General features: G+C 35.9%; 1 protein-coding gene across 1 annotated transcript in view; it reads right to left on the reverse strand.

The window, feature by feature from the left end:
- AGMO (alkylglycerol monooxygenase) overlaps positions 1 to 15704 on the reverse strand; it is a 334799-nt gene extending 319095 nt beyond the window's left edge. The window contains exons 1-3 of the mRNA XM_004431408.3: positions 15579 to 15704; positions 14019 to 14149; positions 4463 to 4614 (exon numbers count right to left, since the gene is read on the reverse strand). Coding sequence (XP_004431465.1) covers positions 4463 to 4614; positions 14019 to 14149; positions 15579 to 15704 — 409 coding nt within the window. The remainder of the gene's footprint in view (positions 1 to 4462; positions 4615 to 14018; positions 14150 to 15578) is intronic.
- Positions 15705 to 19011: the final 3307 nt, after the last annotated feature.

Below are 19011 nucleotides of genomic sequence, written 5' to 3' on the forward strand. Positions count from 1 at the left end.
ATTAAAAAAATAAAAAAAAACAATGATGGAAATTAGGATGATCTAAATTCAACCCTTGTTAAAAGTCAGAAAGGAATGAAAAAATTGAAGTTTAATACATCGTATACAGAAGCTCACTTAATGACAATAAAGTTGTGAGAATAAATGTTTGTAACTAATTACACAATTGTGATCACTCACCTTATTTAGATACAGAAAGACACAGAAAATGAACTAAGCAGTTTACTTGTTGAGTAAAAGAATTAGAGTTTGAGGGGATTTTATAGATTGTTTATTATAACAATTTTACAGATGAACATCTTTATTTCAGAACTAAACAAAATTATGTTGTAGCCTAAATGTGTAATCAATGCCTCAGAATGGAAGGTATAGGCAGGTGAACTCTAATTTATAGCCCTATGTAATATGTGCGGAGGCTGGCTGTATCAGTCAGGATCCAATCAGAAGACAGAAACCACACCAGTAATTTGAATAAGGAAAAGTTAACATAAAGAATTATTAACTAGTGAAAAGGTAGTTAACTACTAAAAGAAGTAAACAAGTAGTCCAGTAGTACAGAAGTAGGAACTGCAGAACACAGTTAATGCCTACAAAGCTGAGGGAGAGTGAACAAGGCAGGTACTTACAAATTTAGAAGACCCCCCCTGCCCCTCCCACCACCACTACCACCACCAAATCTAAGATTCAGACATCTTTGGAGAGGTTATGGCTACCATAGGATCTCTGCTGGTGGCAGAGAGACTTGCTAGAGTGTAGGCTCCAGAGGGTGTAGGTTATGGGTGGTCTTCCGATGTGGTCCCTGGAGGGCAGAGGATCTTACCAGAAGGTATAGGCTACAGTTTAGCCATGAGGTGAACACTACCAGGTTCCCTGCCTACTGATCTGCTAAGTGCCACATGGAAAACAGCATTCTGGAAAATGGAAGTGAAATCCTTTCCTCCTGTTCTGCCTTTGCAGTATCCCCCCAGCCCCTTCAGTTGGGAAAGCCTAACATCAAGTCAGCCGGCAAAGAAGAAATATCTATAAGGTCCACTTCTGGTAACACAAGAAATTGCAAAGAGGGATTTGGAGAAGAGAGGCAACAAAATTAGTAACTGATATGCTGGTACTTCCACCACCCTTGGTTGTGGAAACTGATACAGGAAAAATCTGTGTAAGGTCACGTGTTTATGCTTACCGTCACAAATAATAACTTCTTGGTTCCTATTTCTATATTTTGTTACCTATTATATCATTCTGACTTCAAACAATTCACCAAGAAATCATATTAGTGGCATTATTTACTAACTTTTTATTAAGGTATAAAGTACATAAACTTTAAGTGTACAACTCAATAAATTTTTACAAGTATGGACACTCATCTAACCACCACACAAGACAAGATAAAGTCTATTATCAGCATCCTGGAGGGCTCATTCTTGCTCCTCCCAAGCAGTAATCATTTACATTTTAAATGTTCCCTTACAAATCTTTACTCATTTTCTTATATGTTTAGTATAACTAATAGGAAGTACAAGAAAAATAATGCACACTTTTGTAATGGCAAGTAGCAAGAAGCTACTTTTGATTAAAGACATTTAATTTTATCATTCTACGTTCTTTTCTAATGTTGTCAAAGCACTCTATAGAAATTACTGTGCTACTCTTGGCTTTGTGTAAATTGACAATAATTAGCAATTTCTTTTTGATTATTTCAGAGGAAAAGGGAATGAAATATAAAGAACACATACAGCCTCAAATATCCCTCTGTTCTTTTGCATAGAAACAGAGATGGAAGTCAAGTTTTTGAGATTAAACTCTTTTCCACTAATACCAAACTGTCCCCCTAAAGTGAGAAAATTACACATGTATGCAAAACTAACAAATAGCAACAACAAAAACAAAATCCTATCAATAATTTTAGCTACTAAAGAAGTAACTCAAATAAATGTAAAAACAAAATTTTAAGTATGTAATACATTATTTCTTCAAAACTCTTAGCTTTTAACATATTAACAAATGGGGAATATATTTGTATTATATTTTTTTATTACAAGTGGTAAAAAGTAATACATTAAGTAGGAAAACCAGGGCTTTTTTCTTATTACATTTTAAGACAAGATTTGGATTTTAGAACTGTTCAAACTTTTCAGTCGAACAAATTTAACTAATTAATCAGTATGGACTCAGTAATCCAAGAGGCTCAAGAAATTTGGTGCTATAAGTTTTTCATGTCCCTGTGTATTTCTAGATTTCTAAAAAACCAATTTTAATATTTTACATTATTATCATATAAAATTTAAAAATCAACTGTCATATTGAAGTTTGACATATTCAACTACTTTATTTTTTTTCCTACTAGCTTTCCATCACAAGTCAAAAGTCTTTGAACTTATGATTAAGCTTCATAGCCTGAAGGTGGTGAGTGTTTTTCCAGAAGGTTTTCAGATTTTTTTAATGCCTGTCTCCACTGGATTTGGTTCAAAATTTCCTAATGGGAAGCATACTTTAAACTTGATTCCATGGTTTTAATACATTATTTTACTTTATTGCTCTTCCCCAACTGAGAGAACTTACAATCAACATATTTTTTAAAGTTTAATATTTGGTAATATTTTGTTGGTTCTTTGTTTCCTGTTATAATGGGCTTTTAAAGATTAAGCGAATTTGCAGATTTCCCAAACAAACACATCTGTACAGGACAGTGTGATATTAGAAGGTTCCAGAAATTAAGTAATACAATGTAAATGCTTTCTGCATTATCCATTTACTGCACAGAAAGCGAGGGAGATTGCCAATGGGTTTATTTTAGGGAGAAAACTACTATTTTGAAGTAAAACACAAAGTTTACTACATGACCATATTTTATTCTTAATCATGTTTGATTTGGGAGTATCCTCTTGCATTTATATACAAGGAAATGATGTCAGGAGCCGACCTATTATTTTCAAAGACAAAGGTTATCGCACACAAAATAAATAACTTTTTCTAGTTTATACGTTCACTTCAAATTGTTTCAATGAATTAACACTCTTTATAGTTTCATTCAACGTACACGTTTAACGTGTTTAACAAAAACAATGCTGTGTTTAAAGTTTAGCCGCCTTAAGCATAAGGCTCGTCTATGCTACCCCTATTTCCTTCACCCTTGCTGGGGAAGGATATTTGGTCACACAGACTCCTACACACACAGCTCAATTATTCACCATGATCTCAGGTCTCTTCTTGCCATCTCCCATCTATTTTTGATTATTATTCCAGGTTTCTTCCTCTTCCTTCCTTCCTCCCCACCCACTCAAGCGAACCAACCCACTGAAACCCTGAGTTCTGTTCTTCAGTAGTTTTTTAAAATTAGCACTTTCCCCCATTTCCCTTCAGAAATACTTTTGCATGCCTTATTCCTTCTTAGAGACCACTTGCTCACCTTAGCTCTACAATCATTCTCCGACCTCTACTTATCCCCACAGAGGTTTGGGCTGCTTCCTGCTCTTTCATTTCCCTTTCCACAAAGAAACTTTTCTTTGGAAGGTGTAGCCAAGAATCCCAAAAAGCACATTCAGTGAACCAGTGCAGTAAAAGGGCATTAGATTAGAAATTTGGCAAAACTAGGGTAATACTGAAGTGCGTTATGGTTCGTGCCTAGCTGATTGCATTTTCATTTATAATAAGGAATTACTGCCAAGAACTTGAATCGAGCTTATGTATGACAGCACATATTACCTAGGATTCCACGCTGTTACAGAGCTCTTCTGAATGACCCTTGATAATTGTGATGTGAGGTCTGATATTTTGTGCAAGTAGACTGTGGACTCTATCAAGCATGTCATAATAAGAACAATGTAAGACAATATATTAACAGATAATGCTAGGGGCCGGCCCGTGGCTTAGTGGTTAAGTGTGCGTGCTCAGCTGCTGGCGGCCCGGGTTGGGATCCTGGGCGTGCACTGACGCACCGCTTCTCCGGCCATGCTGAGGCCACGTGCCACATATAGCAACTAGAAGGAAGTGCAGCTATGACATACAACTATCTACTCGGGCTTTGGGAGAAAAAAAAAAAAGGAGGAGGATTGGCAATAGATGTTAGCTCAGAGCCGGTCTTCCTCAGCAAAAAGAGGAGGATTAACATGGATGTTAGCTCAGGGCTGATCTTCCTCACAAAAACAACAGCAACAACAACAAAACAAAACAAAACAAAATAAAAAAAGATAATGCTATAGCCATCAGTTTCAAAACATTCTTTTTACTAATTAGATACAAGAGGTGTGAAAAATGTACCTCAAATAATTTTACTTTTTTTCAAAAGTGACTTCAGATTGTTTCCATTTAAATTTCAAATTAAACTTTCATTATTAATCTTTATATGCTGTAAACGAAATTATGTTATTCACTTATTCATTCATTTAATAAATATTCACTGAATACCTACTATGTGCCAAACACAGTTCCACATAGAGTATCAATAAAGCCTTGATTTGCAACTTACCATGGGCCATGCGATGGAGCCAGTAGTAGCCAAAGTCAACTCCTAGGAAGGTTAAATACCAAGTCCATGGTGAATCCCAAGGCAAACTGATGAGACTGTAGTTCTCCCAGATATAAATGTAACTTGTCAGTTCAATGCTCCTGAAAAACAAACTGGAAAAATAAAATTCGTAAGTGATGATTATACTGTATTTTAGAGGTAAAATTATGCTAAAATATTTCAGATAACATTTAAAAATTAATGTATTCACATGTAAAAATAAAATTCTTTTCCCCTTCTCTGTTTCTTACTGCTCAATCACGCCTTTTAAGAGGCTCAATTTCCTTGGCATCAAAATGACTGATAAGATGTTTCCTTTTGTTTCATAGGCATCATGGATGCCAGCTATTTGCGCTCTCAATTTCACGGAATTTAGGATGCTATTCCTATTTTATGTCTTATAAGATACTTTTCATGGAACCTACACAACGTAAATATGACAAAACTACAATTTATTTTCTGTGATTGTTATTTCTAAATCTTAATGAACACAATAAAATGCTTTTTAAAGGAAGTATAAAAGGTAGAAAATTATAAATAGCATATTTTTAAAGGGGACTGCAAACTGCCTGCTGCCTTAAAATATGTTGATCCCATAAAATTTGCCTTTAGACTAAAGCTGCTTCTGGCTAATTCTATTCTCTCTCTTCCTCTCTACTCCCTCCTTCCTCTCCCTTTCACACACAGACATACACACACACACTTTTAATGTTTTTTGGAAGTTAGACTTAGGATCACAAATTGGATTTTCATAGCATTTCAATATTTCTTGCAGTAATATAAACTACAGCTCTCAAGATATGAGAATAATCTTCCCCTACAAATGAAGTATAGAACCTAGTTAAAATAAACAATTGTTTTTAAAACCCAGACACCAGAATGTGTCTTGCCACCTATTCTATCAAGCTTCAGTAAATTCTGATTTCAAGGACTTTCAAAAACATACATAATATACTTCAATTTTATAAAGTGTAGTATTTTTCTTTAAATTTTCCGTGATCCAATTTAAGATCACACTTGATAATCATTCCTTTTCATCACTTTTATAAATTTGATTGAATTGACTTTTTCTTTCATTATCATTAACATGTAAAATGAATTGATCATTCTACCTAATAAAGATTTATTTATAAACCATTAACAAACAAGGAAATTCTTAAATATTCTAATTTTAAATAAAAGTTGAAGAAACAGCTCAAATTGTATATTATTCAAATTCACCATTTTAATAGTATTTCCTATTACACAGTCAGCTTCTATGGATTAGCATGTTACTGGGTCTTGTACTTGGAGACGCGGGCCTTTAATTTTAATCTACTTTTGACTTTACTGACGATATGGCTTCAATTATGTTTAATAACTTTAAAATTATCTCTTATATTTTAAATGCTTCAAGTTATTATTTAATCTGTAACATAAAACACTAGGCTACTTCACAACAGCATTAATATAAATAACTAATAAAAATGTCAAATGCCTACACTTTTGAAAACGACTACACATCATCAGATTTTAAAACCCAATTTTCAATTTGAGATTATTGTTGGTTCATAAATTGGCCCCTGTACACAGAGGGCAAGGAAAGACCCAAGAAAGAAGCAGACCACTCCAGATTGGTAGATGGTAGTTTTAATGAGCAAGGGAACTTACATCTGGGGCTTGTCTAGGGTGGCTGCGAGAAGAGTAGAGCTCCTCACCCACCCTTACAAGAATCTTACACGTTTATGTAGAGGCCGTAACAGGGTTCAGTCACCTATTCAGTCCAGATGGTCTCAACAATACCCTACTCTCTCAAGGCTAGGTCCTTGAAACAGCCGCTATTATGGGAATACTAGGTGGAACCTACATTTCAAGGACAGGGGAGGGGATAAGGAGCCTTCGATTGTCCGAGTTCGCCTTGAGGGTCAACCAGTAGTCACGCCCTCTAGATAACCTCTCCACCAATTATGTGGCTGGAAAGAGCAGTTTGTCCCTGAGTGAGAATCCTTGACCCAAGGGAACTGTCTACCCAAAACTCCTGTCACAACCCAGGCCAAGTTCTAGATACTCCAAAATCCCTTGTCAAAGTGGTCATGAGCCTGCTTGTAGCACCTGCGTGGGCCTGTTTCCTGGTTCACTCCTCCAGAGAGCAGATCTGTGCCGGTGTGTAAACTCCTAGACGTGACAAGGTAGTCAAGAGTGGCTGTTTGGGGACATGTAGAGAGAGCTGGGACATGCAGTCTGGGATGTCCACACACATGTGTGTGAGGTCCCTCGTGAGACAGGACAGGTCATGGGCCAGACGCTCCCACATTGTTCTGGAACTCTAAGGAATCTAAGAACTTGAAATTTAAAACTTGTCTTCCAATTTGTTGTCCAGGTTATTTATCAAGGTAGGGGGAAAGAACAAATTTTACTTTAAAACATGTTAGCTTGGTTGGTAACTTTTACATATTTAGACTAGGGCTTCTCAACAGTGTCATTATTGACACTTCGACAAGATAATTTTTGTTGTTGGGGTCTGTCCTGTAGAAACAGTTACCCAAATTATGAAATCTTAAAATTGTTTCCTGCTATCCATTAGTAGAGGGTTATCCATGTAGAATTCAAGTTTTAGGTAAAAAATGGTGAATAATATCAATTTTATATGTTTCAACCTAATAATTTCTCTAAAACAGGGATTCTAAACCTTGATGATATTGCTATTTGGGCCAGATAATTCTTTGTTGTGGGGGCTGTCCTGTGAATTGTAGAATGTTTAGCAGCATCCCTCGCCTCTATTTACTAGATACCAGTAGCAGAGCTCTCCACCCCAGCTGTGACAACGAAGTGTCTGAATGTCTCCTGGAGGGCAAACTTATCCCAGTCAATAACCCTAAAATGACTGATCCAGAAAGAAAAATTAAAACTTAGAAATTGCAACATAAAATTGAAATAATCTACGGCTTTTTACATAAGCTTTAGTATATGGTGTCATGAATTCATTCACTCATTCAATAAACTCATATTAAAGAGCCTACTAGGTGCCAGACTCAGCAGAAGGAAGGGAGGACACACCAGGGAACAGGGCAAAAATAATATCTGCCTCATCAGTGTCTCGTCAGTTCAGTATCTTTTCTTAAAAGTTGCTATCTTTCTTGTCAGTTCCAGTGACGATTGGAAATAGACTTTAAGACACCAAGACTTCAATAAAAGAAAGAGGGTCCCTGGAAAACTTCCATTCGTTAAAAAAAAAAGAACCTGCCTGCAATTGAAATACTTTTGTATTTCCTGTACAGGTGCCAGATCTTGAGCAGACACCCAATTTATTACTCTGTCAACTCACTTATTAGGGTTGACACAAATCGAGCTGAAATATGCTTGACATACTACAGTCAAGGCTTTTTTTTTCACACTTTAGCACGAAGCCAAACTTTCCTTCAGGCTAAAGGAAAGAGAGGAGAAGCTGTGGGAGTTAAATTCCCTGCTTTCCATCAGCAAGACGAATATGATCCTCTTCCATCATAAACGGGAAAAAACAGCCATGGAGTGCCCACAACTAAAAACAATTCAGCAAAGGGACACAGCTGGGAAATGATTATCAAGCTCTAGAAAGCCCTTGATTGCAGGAAATAGCACCTATATTTTCAAAAATGTTCCCACCAGACCTCGAATCATAAACCAAAGCTCCTTCCTCTTTCTCTTCCCAATTCCTCCCTCCTCTCCCAGCCCCCACCCCCAGCATATGACTGCACTCTGGAATTCAAACTTCAACTCTCTAAACCCCACCCTGTGGGAAGAGACATATGTAATATGAATGTATATTATGAGCTTTCTTTATCATGTGGAGATGGAATCTTGGGTAGCACAGGGGCTTTGAATAACCAAATACTGGATCCCGTTACTCGTTAGGTTTGAATGCAAGACCGAGAAAATGATCTAAATATAGGGAGACATTATAATCCTCTAATCAACAACCCGCATATATAGAGACTTTCCTCCCATTGTCCTATTTTCTTCGTAAATTCCCTCCAGATAGCTATTTTATCTTGGGTCTGAGGTATATATTTTGGCAAGTGAAAGTTAGCTAATTCTTCATGTATTTTATGTAACATTTTCTCTCAATACTAGAAATCTGTCCCATCGATGGTTAGTTACTGTAAAATCTGGTAAGGTGCTAACTTGCTATTCCAGTACTGAATCTGGATTTTTAAAACTATAAAGTTATTTTATAACGTTGAAATTTAAAAATAATAAATTAGAATAAATATTATTTGGGGATTGAGAATTACAAAGCTAATTTGTTATCAAAGTCATCTGGATTTGAATGTACCTATCATCAAAAGTAGAAATGTTAATGCTGGACATATCATTCACCCTTTCCTTCTCTCAGGTCTTTTAAGATAATAGAGCATTAGGCTGAATGGACCCTAAAATTATCTAGCTCTCAAACACTCTCGTGTTCTAATCATTAATCAAGCAAATGAAATTTGATGTAATGCTCTCACTGCAAACTGTTACAATTTCAAAGCAACTTTCAGAGTAAGCAGAATTACGTACCCAGTAGTCACAGACACCTGCCAACTTATACTATTTCATAACTGTCATTAGAGCTGTGTGTACTGCCTGATTTGGCCAGATTGTGCAAAACTGAAGAAAATAAATTAGACATTTTTATTTCTAATAATCTTGTCTTATAAATCAGAAAATAAGCCAATTTTTAAATGAGATCATTCTGAATATCCTTATTAGCTTCAGGAAGTTATAAATAAATAAATATATTTGGATTATATATATCGATTTTCCAGAGAAAATTTGTCATTTATTTATTTCAACATCTCTTAGACCTGGCCCAGGAGCTTACACCATCTGTCTGTAAAGCTACTGCCACTTTTGCTCCATCTAGTGGAATATTGATTTTTGCTCGATAATAACAAAATATAGAATACAACCTCTACCTTCCGCAGACAGATAAAATTTGTACTGCTCTTTCTTACTGTGAAACATTACATTTATGAAACAATCATTTAATTTAATTTCTTTTTACAACAACGACAAAACCATAGACTTTTACAAACACGATATGGTAGAATTTGGAAGAATTAAATTTGCTACATTCTTTACTTTGCAAAAAGTAAATTACTTCAAGTAATTCGGTTACACTGTTGAATAAGCACACAAATCCATAGTAATAAGCACAAGAAAGCTTGCATTCATCAGGGAAAGTTAGTGTAATAGCAATCTCTGAAGTTATGTAATTAATAACAAAGACAAAATCTATTTATAAGGTTTCTAAGGTAAAAGTTAGGAGGAAATGAGGCATTCTCCCTAGTAAATATAATTAACAAACTAGCAAGTTTTTAAAATTTATTTTCCTCACATCGGGTGTTCTTTTAATAGTTTTCAAAGTTAATAAAAGTACATTGATATAAATAATAAAATATCATTATTAATATTACATAAATGCATTTATCTCTTATTTTGGACAATGAATAACTTCTTATTAAAATCATCCTCCAAAATGACAGACACTCGTTTCTTAGAAGTCTAATATTGCCAAAGGCAGTATTGCCTCTGATACTAAAGTCTGGTATAAAAACCCAGTACACAATTTTCCTTTATTCACCACCCCAAGGAGTCAGAAGTATTTCAAAGCAGTTTAATTTCCTCCTCTTTAAATTTTTTCTTTTTTTGATGAATTGAAACTTTCTTGTCAGGAATGGAAAATTCCATGGCAGTCATGGCCAGTAAAACTGTGCATGTGTATGCTTGAGCATTGCGGAGCGAGCTCCCTAGTAAAAATTGGCAATGACCCATATGTATTAAAAGTGGAGTGTCCCCAACTTATTTGAAAATTTACCTACTTAAATTATTCCTCCAACCTATTGCAATTTGATTTATAATCTGCTGTTTCAACAGAATAAATGAACCCATTAAAAACAAACATACTGTAGATATTTATACCGGGAATAAAATTTCTCTGGGGAGGATGCAATTTATGGAAGCAGAAACTTTGGAAGGAAGTAACAAATTGAGGTCCCGTTTTTCTAATGAAGGATTGGAAATTGAGTTCTGCTTAAACGACCAAAAAAAAAAAAGATGTGATTATTTTTCACTCGTTAGCATTTAAGTCAGTAGCAGGCTATTTCACAAGTTTTAGATAGAATTTTTTAAAAAACATAGATTTACTAAATATTTTGTTGTTTAATTTTTATAGTCACATATGCAAATAATTGATAGGCAGATTATCTGCATATGATTCACTGCGTTTAACTATGATAAATAGAAATATCCATCTATAATTTCAGGACTAGATTCTGACTAGGAAGTCTGCCTACAGAGCAAAACAGATGCAGGCCCGCCCAGAATCTCGTTCTTCGGACACATGGACTTTCGTTACACGTCACGGTCTGGCCGACAGGCTTGTAAACAAGATATAATCTTGTCTATGATTAATATTTTCCCTTACATAACGATTTGAAAGATTCAGCATGTATCTTTTCTATAAAATATGGTAAGTATGCTACTAATCTTCAAGATACTTCGAATTTTAAGTAATAACAAAATTGAGATCCTCAAATAAACATTGTTTTTCCTCAAAGTCTGCTTTCAGCATTTCCATTACATGAATGGCAAAGTGGAAAAACATGTTCAGGGTTTCACTTCCATTTCCACAATTTCTTTTGTCAGAAGCCACATGCCTGTTTGGACTTATTATCCAAAATGTAATTCCTCACAAATGAATTAAGAAATAGTATACTACCAATTTCTTGCAATCATATAGTTTACGTATGTGGCAAGCCCCTCTTGCTGGTGTAGAAAATGAAATTACTCCCTCGGAGAGGATACGATCAATGCCGTGATAATCTAACTCTCAGCTGTTAATGATTTGCACAAGGATTCCCCTTGATGCTGTGGCTTCAACTGAAATGTTTTAAGAGTTTCTGTTAAATCCCCCTTCTCATCTTTTGCTGAAAGGGGATTGAGTGGGGTGTATCCTGAAGGTCAGCTTTCCTTCTCTGCTTATATCTGGGTTTTTTCTTTTTAATAGCAACAAATAAACAAAAATATTTTTAGATTTTATTTTCGGATAATTTACTTTGCTGAGATCATTTAGATAAAAGTCTATGAAAGATAAAATCCATTGCAAAACTTACAAAATTATCCACATTTCATAATTTAGAATTGCAGTTCACATCTACAAGAACAAAAAAGAAGCAATATGCTGTTGTCATTCAAAATACAACTGTAGAAAAATATGCTCCAAATTCAAGTTCACTACCTTTTACCTTTCTTTCACAGGGCGCCGGAGTTAACAGGTTGTGTCAGCTTAAGCAGGGTTATGAGTAGTGGGGTGTGAGGGGAAAGAACTGCATGTCTATCCCTGAAGGACTGGTTTGTTCTGGGTGGTTTCTTTCCTTCTCCCTCTCTCTTTTTCTCTCTCCCCCCTACATCTCCCTAATACTGTGGGGGTTTGTTTTTAGCAAAAATATATATTTGATTCTTGTGTATCCTTTACAACTCTGTACCTTTTTTTATCACACTGCTGAGCAGAAATATAGTACTGAGGATGCAGTTAATATTTCTAGTAGTTACAATGTTATGATAAGAGAACAATCTAATTTAACTTGTGACCAAAGTCAAACCTGAAAAAGTAAAAGAAATGCTGAAGCATTCATTCAATTTGATGTCTCCCTGAGTTTTTAATAAATTCATTCCAACTCAACGAAATATGTGATCCATAATGCACCTGCAGGCACTTCTCAGTTATCAGTTCATCAATCGTCCAATTTCCATAAACTTATACACTTAACTTTCTCAGAATGAATTACAGGAACCAACTGGGTTTTTTTCAATAACCAAATCTATATATCCTTTAAGTATGTTGAATGTATTTCTTGCTCAATTCTGTTCAAGGGAGACATGAAATAGAGGAAATCATGTATAATTGTAAATTCTTATTTAGGGTGTTCTGGGAATTAACTGCAAATAACTTGAGATATTATCCTCTCATTCTGATAGCAGTGTGCAACCATATGAGCAGTTTTTCAGAGTCATTATTATTATTGATGTTATTATTTTTTACCTATTAACCTTTTTCAAAGTAACATTTATGAAAGAAATTTTACTTCTAAATTTACTTCCTATCTAAACAATTTTATTCAATTATATGAAATTATTTTACCTTTTCTCAGATATCTTTAAGTTTTCATTTCATTTTTTAAAAATCCACCTTGGTTTGCTACTGGGCGGTTCATAGAAACATTCCAAAGCAATGAGCACTGGTCAGAAGTAAAGCTCTTAAAACAGTAAAAAAAGCAATGGGTGGAAAGCAGGAATGAGAACATTCACCAGCAACACAAAGCAGACTTCTAAGGGTATCTTCTCTCACCCTCTGTGGTAAATCCTCATGTACTGAAGAGCCTTCCATTCATTGGTTTCTCCTCCACACACATTATAATTTACTATTTCTAAAAAGTCGTAGGTCATTTATCGTTTACTGTTGTTTGGTCTCTTCATCACCCAATTTTATGGGTGTAATTTTAATGTAACACTGTAAGAATGTTACATGTTTTTAAAAAAAACACATCTACCATGTACCAGACATCATTCCAGCCATATGAGTTACAACTATGAAGACAGAACATCTCTTGCTCTCAAATTGCATGCAAGCTCACAGGAAGGGCTGGAGGAAAGCAGGTGAGCGTAATGTCATGTGACAATTCTATATCTGGGGTAAGCCCAAGATTCCACAGGACCATACTGAAAGTGTTGCCTAAAGTACTGTTGGAGAAAAGTAAGACTTGCTGAAAAATGTGACTCTTCAGGATAAGTCTGTGTTTAGACTTAAGAAATGAATCAGAGTTGACCATATGGATGACTTTCCAAGCAGAGGGAAGCACATGTGACATCTGAGCAATGGCAAGTAGTAGAGTATGGAAGGAACAAATATTGCAAAGGGGGAAGGAGAATGAAAGGACCAAAAGCAAGGCTGGATAGACAAAGGCTTCCATAGATCAGGAAAGGAATTCAGACGTTATCCTCAGACAACATGGAACCTGTGAAGAGTTTCCACCAGATTCACATTACGGAAATGTTTGGCGGCAAAGGAGGTGGGACTAGAGACAGGGATACCACTTAGGATACCACTGTAGTAATCCAGAGCTTTATGTGACTTTGACTAGGCAGTGTCTGCACCTCAGATTACTATAGCATGTGAATTTGCCTGAGGCAAAATTAATTTTCCAATAGATTACTAGACCATAACTGAGGTCTAGGGCTTGGGTAAGGCAAGTGAAGTGCTTACCGGGCACAAAATTTAAGGGAGTACCAATAAACTCAGTAATCAAGATAAATAATATTTAGAGCAACATTTTTTAAAATGAATGCAAAAAAAATCCATGGTGAACAAAATACAAAAAATTTAAATAATGACGGTAATTGAAGTCTTTGAGGATATATGTGAAAATATACCAATTCTCCATACAATGGGTTCCTTCTCCATCTTATCTGGAGAATTTCAGTTTATTCACTCAGTGTTGCCAACCAGCTAACTCACCTTGGAAGCCGAGACAGAACACCGGCTGATATTGATGTTAATGCGTCATCCAAACGACCTGGTGGCTTCCCTTTGTGAATCCAGCTGACTACCAGTTCAAGCAGCATCAAGGAAATGAAAAATGGAGTTGCCTGGAAAGGAAATTGCGGAAAAGAGATGCTATTGTGCTCGGTATGAAATTCTTCCACATTTCCTGATTAGTCATTCCAGAAGTGGGAGGCCCAGGGTGACATCTCATAGCAGGAGAAGGTATACACCTATCCTGGAGGATCATTTCCTCCCAATAGGCAAAGAAATCTGATTATTTCAGACATACACTAAACAGGTGCTCAAAATCTATCATCCAACATGGAAATGAAATATAACCATAGATGTAACCATGATAATTCTGCCAAGAAAATAATAAGATCAGTGGAAGTGTTTCACATGGGATCTAAAAAATACATTTTAAAATAAGCACAATAATCAGAAGTCTATTATCTACAAGACTGAGCTAGACCCACTTTAAAAGGCTCTCCTTAAGGATGCACATGATTCTATTTTTTCATGTTAGAATTACAGGAAAGACAAAATTGAAACTGTAGGAACAGAGAATTTTCTTCTGAGTATTTCAGAAAATAAGGTCATTTTAAATGCTTGTTTTAAACGTCATTCAGGTTTTATTCATTCAGCTTAATTTTTGTTTTATATAATAGGTTTTCTAGGCTCCACACGATGACAAATATTGGACTAGGTTTGGCGTTATACTATAAAAAAATAATGTTTTATGAAGATGTGAGTACCACATTTTTTTCTTAAAGAAATCAGAAAGAAGAAGTTATATGAAATTCTGAAAAAGTTATGGGTTTAACTCATAATTCATTTCATGAGTTTTGAAGTTTTCTGAACGGAACTCCCAAGAACATATTCTCTGATGTCATTTTTTTTTCTATTTCTGGTCTGAACTAGTAAGTGTTGTAAGAACAACTTTGACAGGGTGGGGAACTTCAGTATTCAAGTTCTAATTCTGGATATTTCCACTTCCAATCATAGCCAGGAACCAAAAGTGAAAAGTGCCTCTGAACACTTCAGAGTTTCAAAGAAAACTTGGTTCAAGTTCAAACTTAGGAAGTCAGAGTTGGACTCAGTCAGCTGTATATCCATTCTGCAGACCTACTCTACCAAATTAAAGAGGAAATAGTTTCCTGGGAGGTGGTAGACAAGACTATCCTTTAAAAACAAAATTGTTACAAAGTTTACTGATGTCATGTAACCACTGGACTTTGAGCTTCTAACAGCTCCATTTGTAATGCCTCTTTGTCCAGGAAAACTTTTTAAAGTTTTTTCATATTCTGCAGTAACATATCAGGGGAGAGGAGTTTAATAGGAGAAGATGTATGGATACTGTACGGAAATTCAATTCAAGTAGAAATTCTACTTTTGCTCCATGACTTTATGAAACAGAATTATTTTTTATTAGAATTTAATAATTCAAAGAATGAAAGTGAACAAAATCCCAGGATGAGTTTAACTTACTTCTTACCAAGAAAAAAGCAACAGTCTTGTCCCAGATAGTCTCACCTTTTTTACATAATCAGGCACCTCTTCTAGGGTTTGGAATGACGTCTCATTGGGCTTCATCATGTAAAACATCACTCGAATTCCCTGGGAAACTGAAACATCCTGTTGGGCTTCTGGGTTCTTCATCTCTGCCCTTGTCTGATTCCCAGCTGGAGAATATTTGTGCTTCAGTGGTTGAAGCCAGAGGCTGAACAAAGAGGACGAGATGTGCTGCACAGAACAAGCCCTTTGTCAGAGAACAGCTAGAAACAAAGCTCCATAGAGAGCACAGCCAACAGCAGATTCTGTGTAGAGGCAGGAAAATACAGAGATCAAGAACGAGTTCAGGGTTCAGTGGACACTGCCCCAGAAACGGGGCATGTGGGGGAGGGAAAGAAGGGAAATCTTGCCCGAATTAAAGATGAACAGTGGAGTTTGGCTGTAGGTTGAGTAACTTATCACTGGCAAAAAAAAACAGACAAAAAAAACCACATGATACCTCCTTGGAAAGGGGGAAACAAGTGCTAACAGGTGCAAGTTCACTCTGAAGAAGTGGGTGGAAATTCAGGACTCAAATCACATGAGGAAAATTCATTTTTTCTCTCCCTTCTGAAATTCACATTGTGTTCAAGTTTGCAGTTTCCCCACAGAGTCATATTTCCTGATATGACAAGGTGCTCTAATCACACTTAATGAGCCTAAGCGTGAAAATCAATAGCACTGGATATATTGTACTGGTTATTGCCTATATTTTTCTGGATCTGTATGGTGTTAACTTCTGAATGTTTGCAAACCATTTAGGGGCATTTGGCTTATTATATGATCTACATTGTTTAATGAAATCTTGACTAGTCACATCTGTATTCTTCTTAGCATTTATGGGGACTAGTGACCTTATCTCTGTTTTCCAGGAGGAGCTTTAGTTGTTTGTTCTTTTTAGGTAGACTAGAGGGCACTTAATTGACTGCATCACCAGTGAATGAGTGAAGCTTTTCTGAATAGCCTCAGGTCCTCACCTAGAACAGCTGTGGTCATCCTCTTGGCTACCAACTCATCTCTCTTTTTTTTTTTTTTTTTTTGCTGAGGAAGATTGGCCCTGAGCTAACATCTGTGCCAATCTTCCTCTATTTTGTTTGAGGGTCACTGCCACAGCATGGCTGCCAATGTGTGGTGTAGGTCTGTGCCCAGGAACTGAACCAGGGCCACTGAAACACAGTGTGATGAACTTAACCACTGGACCATGAGGCTGGCCCCGCTACAATCTCATCTTTTAACAATGCTTATGTAGATTTAATTAAATTATTAATACATGATTAGGAAAAAAATAGAAACTATAAATAAGCAAAAATAAATTACTACCCAGAAATGCTATTAACATTTTGGTGTATGTATAGTGAGTTCCATGATCGTGTGACATGCATATTGCTAAGAATCACTATACTATGCAAAATTGTGCAATAAAATCCACAGGGCTCATTACAAAAATGAGATTAGGGTGCAATACTCAAAAACTTCATAATGATCCATAAGGAGAAAATCATCAGAACCTAATAAAAATGGTAGCACACTTTTACACATGAATGTTCCATGGTGAAGAAATGCATAAATACTACAGTAAACATGGTGCTTCATCTTGAGGAATACCTGAGGTTTGTTTCTGGAAGAGGGCATTGGAAGAGTTGCAGATTGTGAGTTATTGTGGAGTATTGGAAGAAGGCTTATCTGAAATCAGACAGAAAGTTGTAAGACCAGATATGGATACTGTGGCTCATAACGCATATGTGGACTGAGGATGCTGTGGATGTTTAAGGTGTGTGCATGTGTGTGCATTTTGTGTATTCTTAAACATTTCAGTTCAATTGGGTTCAATCTTTAACATTCACCTGGTGTTTCTCACTGACAATATCACACAAGCATAGATGGCATGCTCAAGTTATTCTCTAATAAAGGAGTCTTGTTGGAACAAATTTGCACTTTAAAATTATTTCAGAACTGACTGTACTTTCAGACAGTTCCCATTACAGATGAATACATATGGACATATATATTTAATAGAAGTGATTAAATTAGGCACAATTAGGCATATTAGGTATAATTAGGCAGAATTAGTTTTTATTACCTGATTTTACAAGGTTTTGAAATTACAAATGTAACACATTACAGAAGAAAGAAACCCCAAACAACATAGCAGTAAATAAAGTAAAAAGCAGGAGCACTGCTTCCCCTTAACACACACATCTCTCTCCCTTCAACTTCTCAAGAACATCCCCTAGTGGGTATTTTGCCATACTTGTTTTTTCCTACAAAGGTTAACTGTTGTTATCACTATTATTATCATCATGTAAACACATTCACAAATACACACATTGATTTTGTGTAATGGACCATATTAAACGTAAGATATAGCAACTTTCCTTCTTGGAGTCAACAACTTCTCAGGAGCATTTTTTCACTCAGTATATGGTTCTCTAGGGTTTTCTTACTGGCTGCAAAGGGGTGTGTGTGTGTGTACGTGCGTATTCTAAGCAGGAATACAAAATCATTTTAAGTATTTAAAGTAGTGGAAATTTAATTAGTTACAGAAATGATGGAAGAGGTAAAAAGCCAAGTGGGAAAAAAGAGGCCACGTAGAGATTAATATCTATAGGAAGCCACTAGATTCTTTAAGCTATGGGGACAAAAGAAGAGGGTTGTGTTACTAGAGCTCAGGGGCTGGGTCACTCAGGGAAAGTTAGAACCACGATGGGCAGTCTAGGAGGAGTGTGGACCAGGGAGCACCCAAGGCAGAGAGGAATTGGAAAAAAGTATTATGGCTTCTCCCTTCTTCCTGCCAACCAGTCTCCCAGCAATACTTCCCATTGGCCTAAGTGAGTCAAAAGCCAGTTGAAAGAAAAGCCTAGGAAAAGAAGTCAGTCCCTGGAGATACACAGCAGGGAAGGAGAAGGGGAGAAATGGATCCAAGGAAAAAGGCAACCAAAGACCAGCACAGCATCATAACTTACTCAACTGTTACCCCATTGTTGTGCAATTAAATGTAGTCTTCCAGTTTTAGCTAATAAATTTAATGCAGCAATGAACATCATGGTATAAATATCTTATGAATTTGTGCACATTTTTGCATTAAATAGATTCCTTGCAGTGGAATTATGTTGGTGAAGGGTATGTGAAATTTATGCTTTGATAGTTGCTGCCAAATTCACCTCCAAAATTGCCTTTCACTCTTGCTAACACTGGCTACTATCAATCTTTTACAATTTTTAGCCAATTGATGGGTGAGAAATAGCATCATGTTTTAATTTGCATTTCCTTAGTGATTTTAAAAATCTTTTCAATACATTTATTAGCCATTTGTATTTATTTGTGTGATTTATTTTTTAATGTACGTTGCACATGATTTTATGTATTGTCTTTCTGTATTGGTTTATAGGCTATTTGTATTCTACATATGTACGTA

Source organism: Ceratotherium simum, chromosome 1 (assembly GCF_057802395.1).
Source record: "Ceratotherium simum simum isolate JZ-2026a chromosome 1, ASM5780239v1, whole genome shotgun sequence".
NCBI lineage: Eukaryota > Metazoa > Chordata > Mammalia > Perissodactyla > Rhinocerotidae > Ceratotherium > Ceratotherium simum.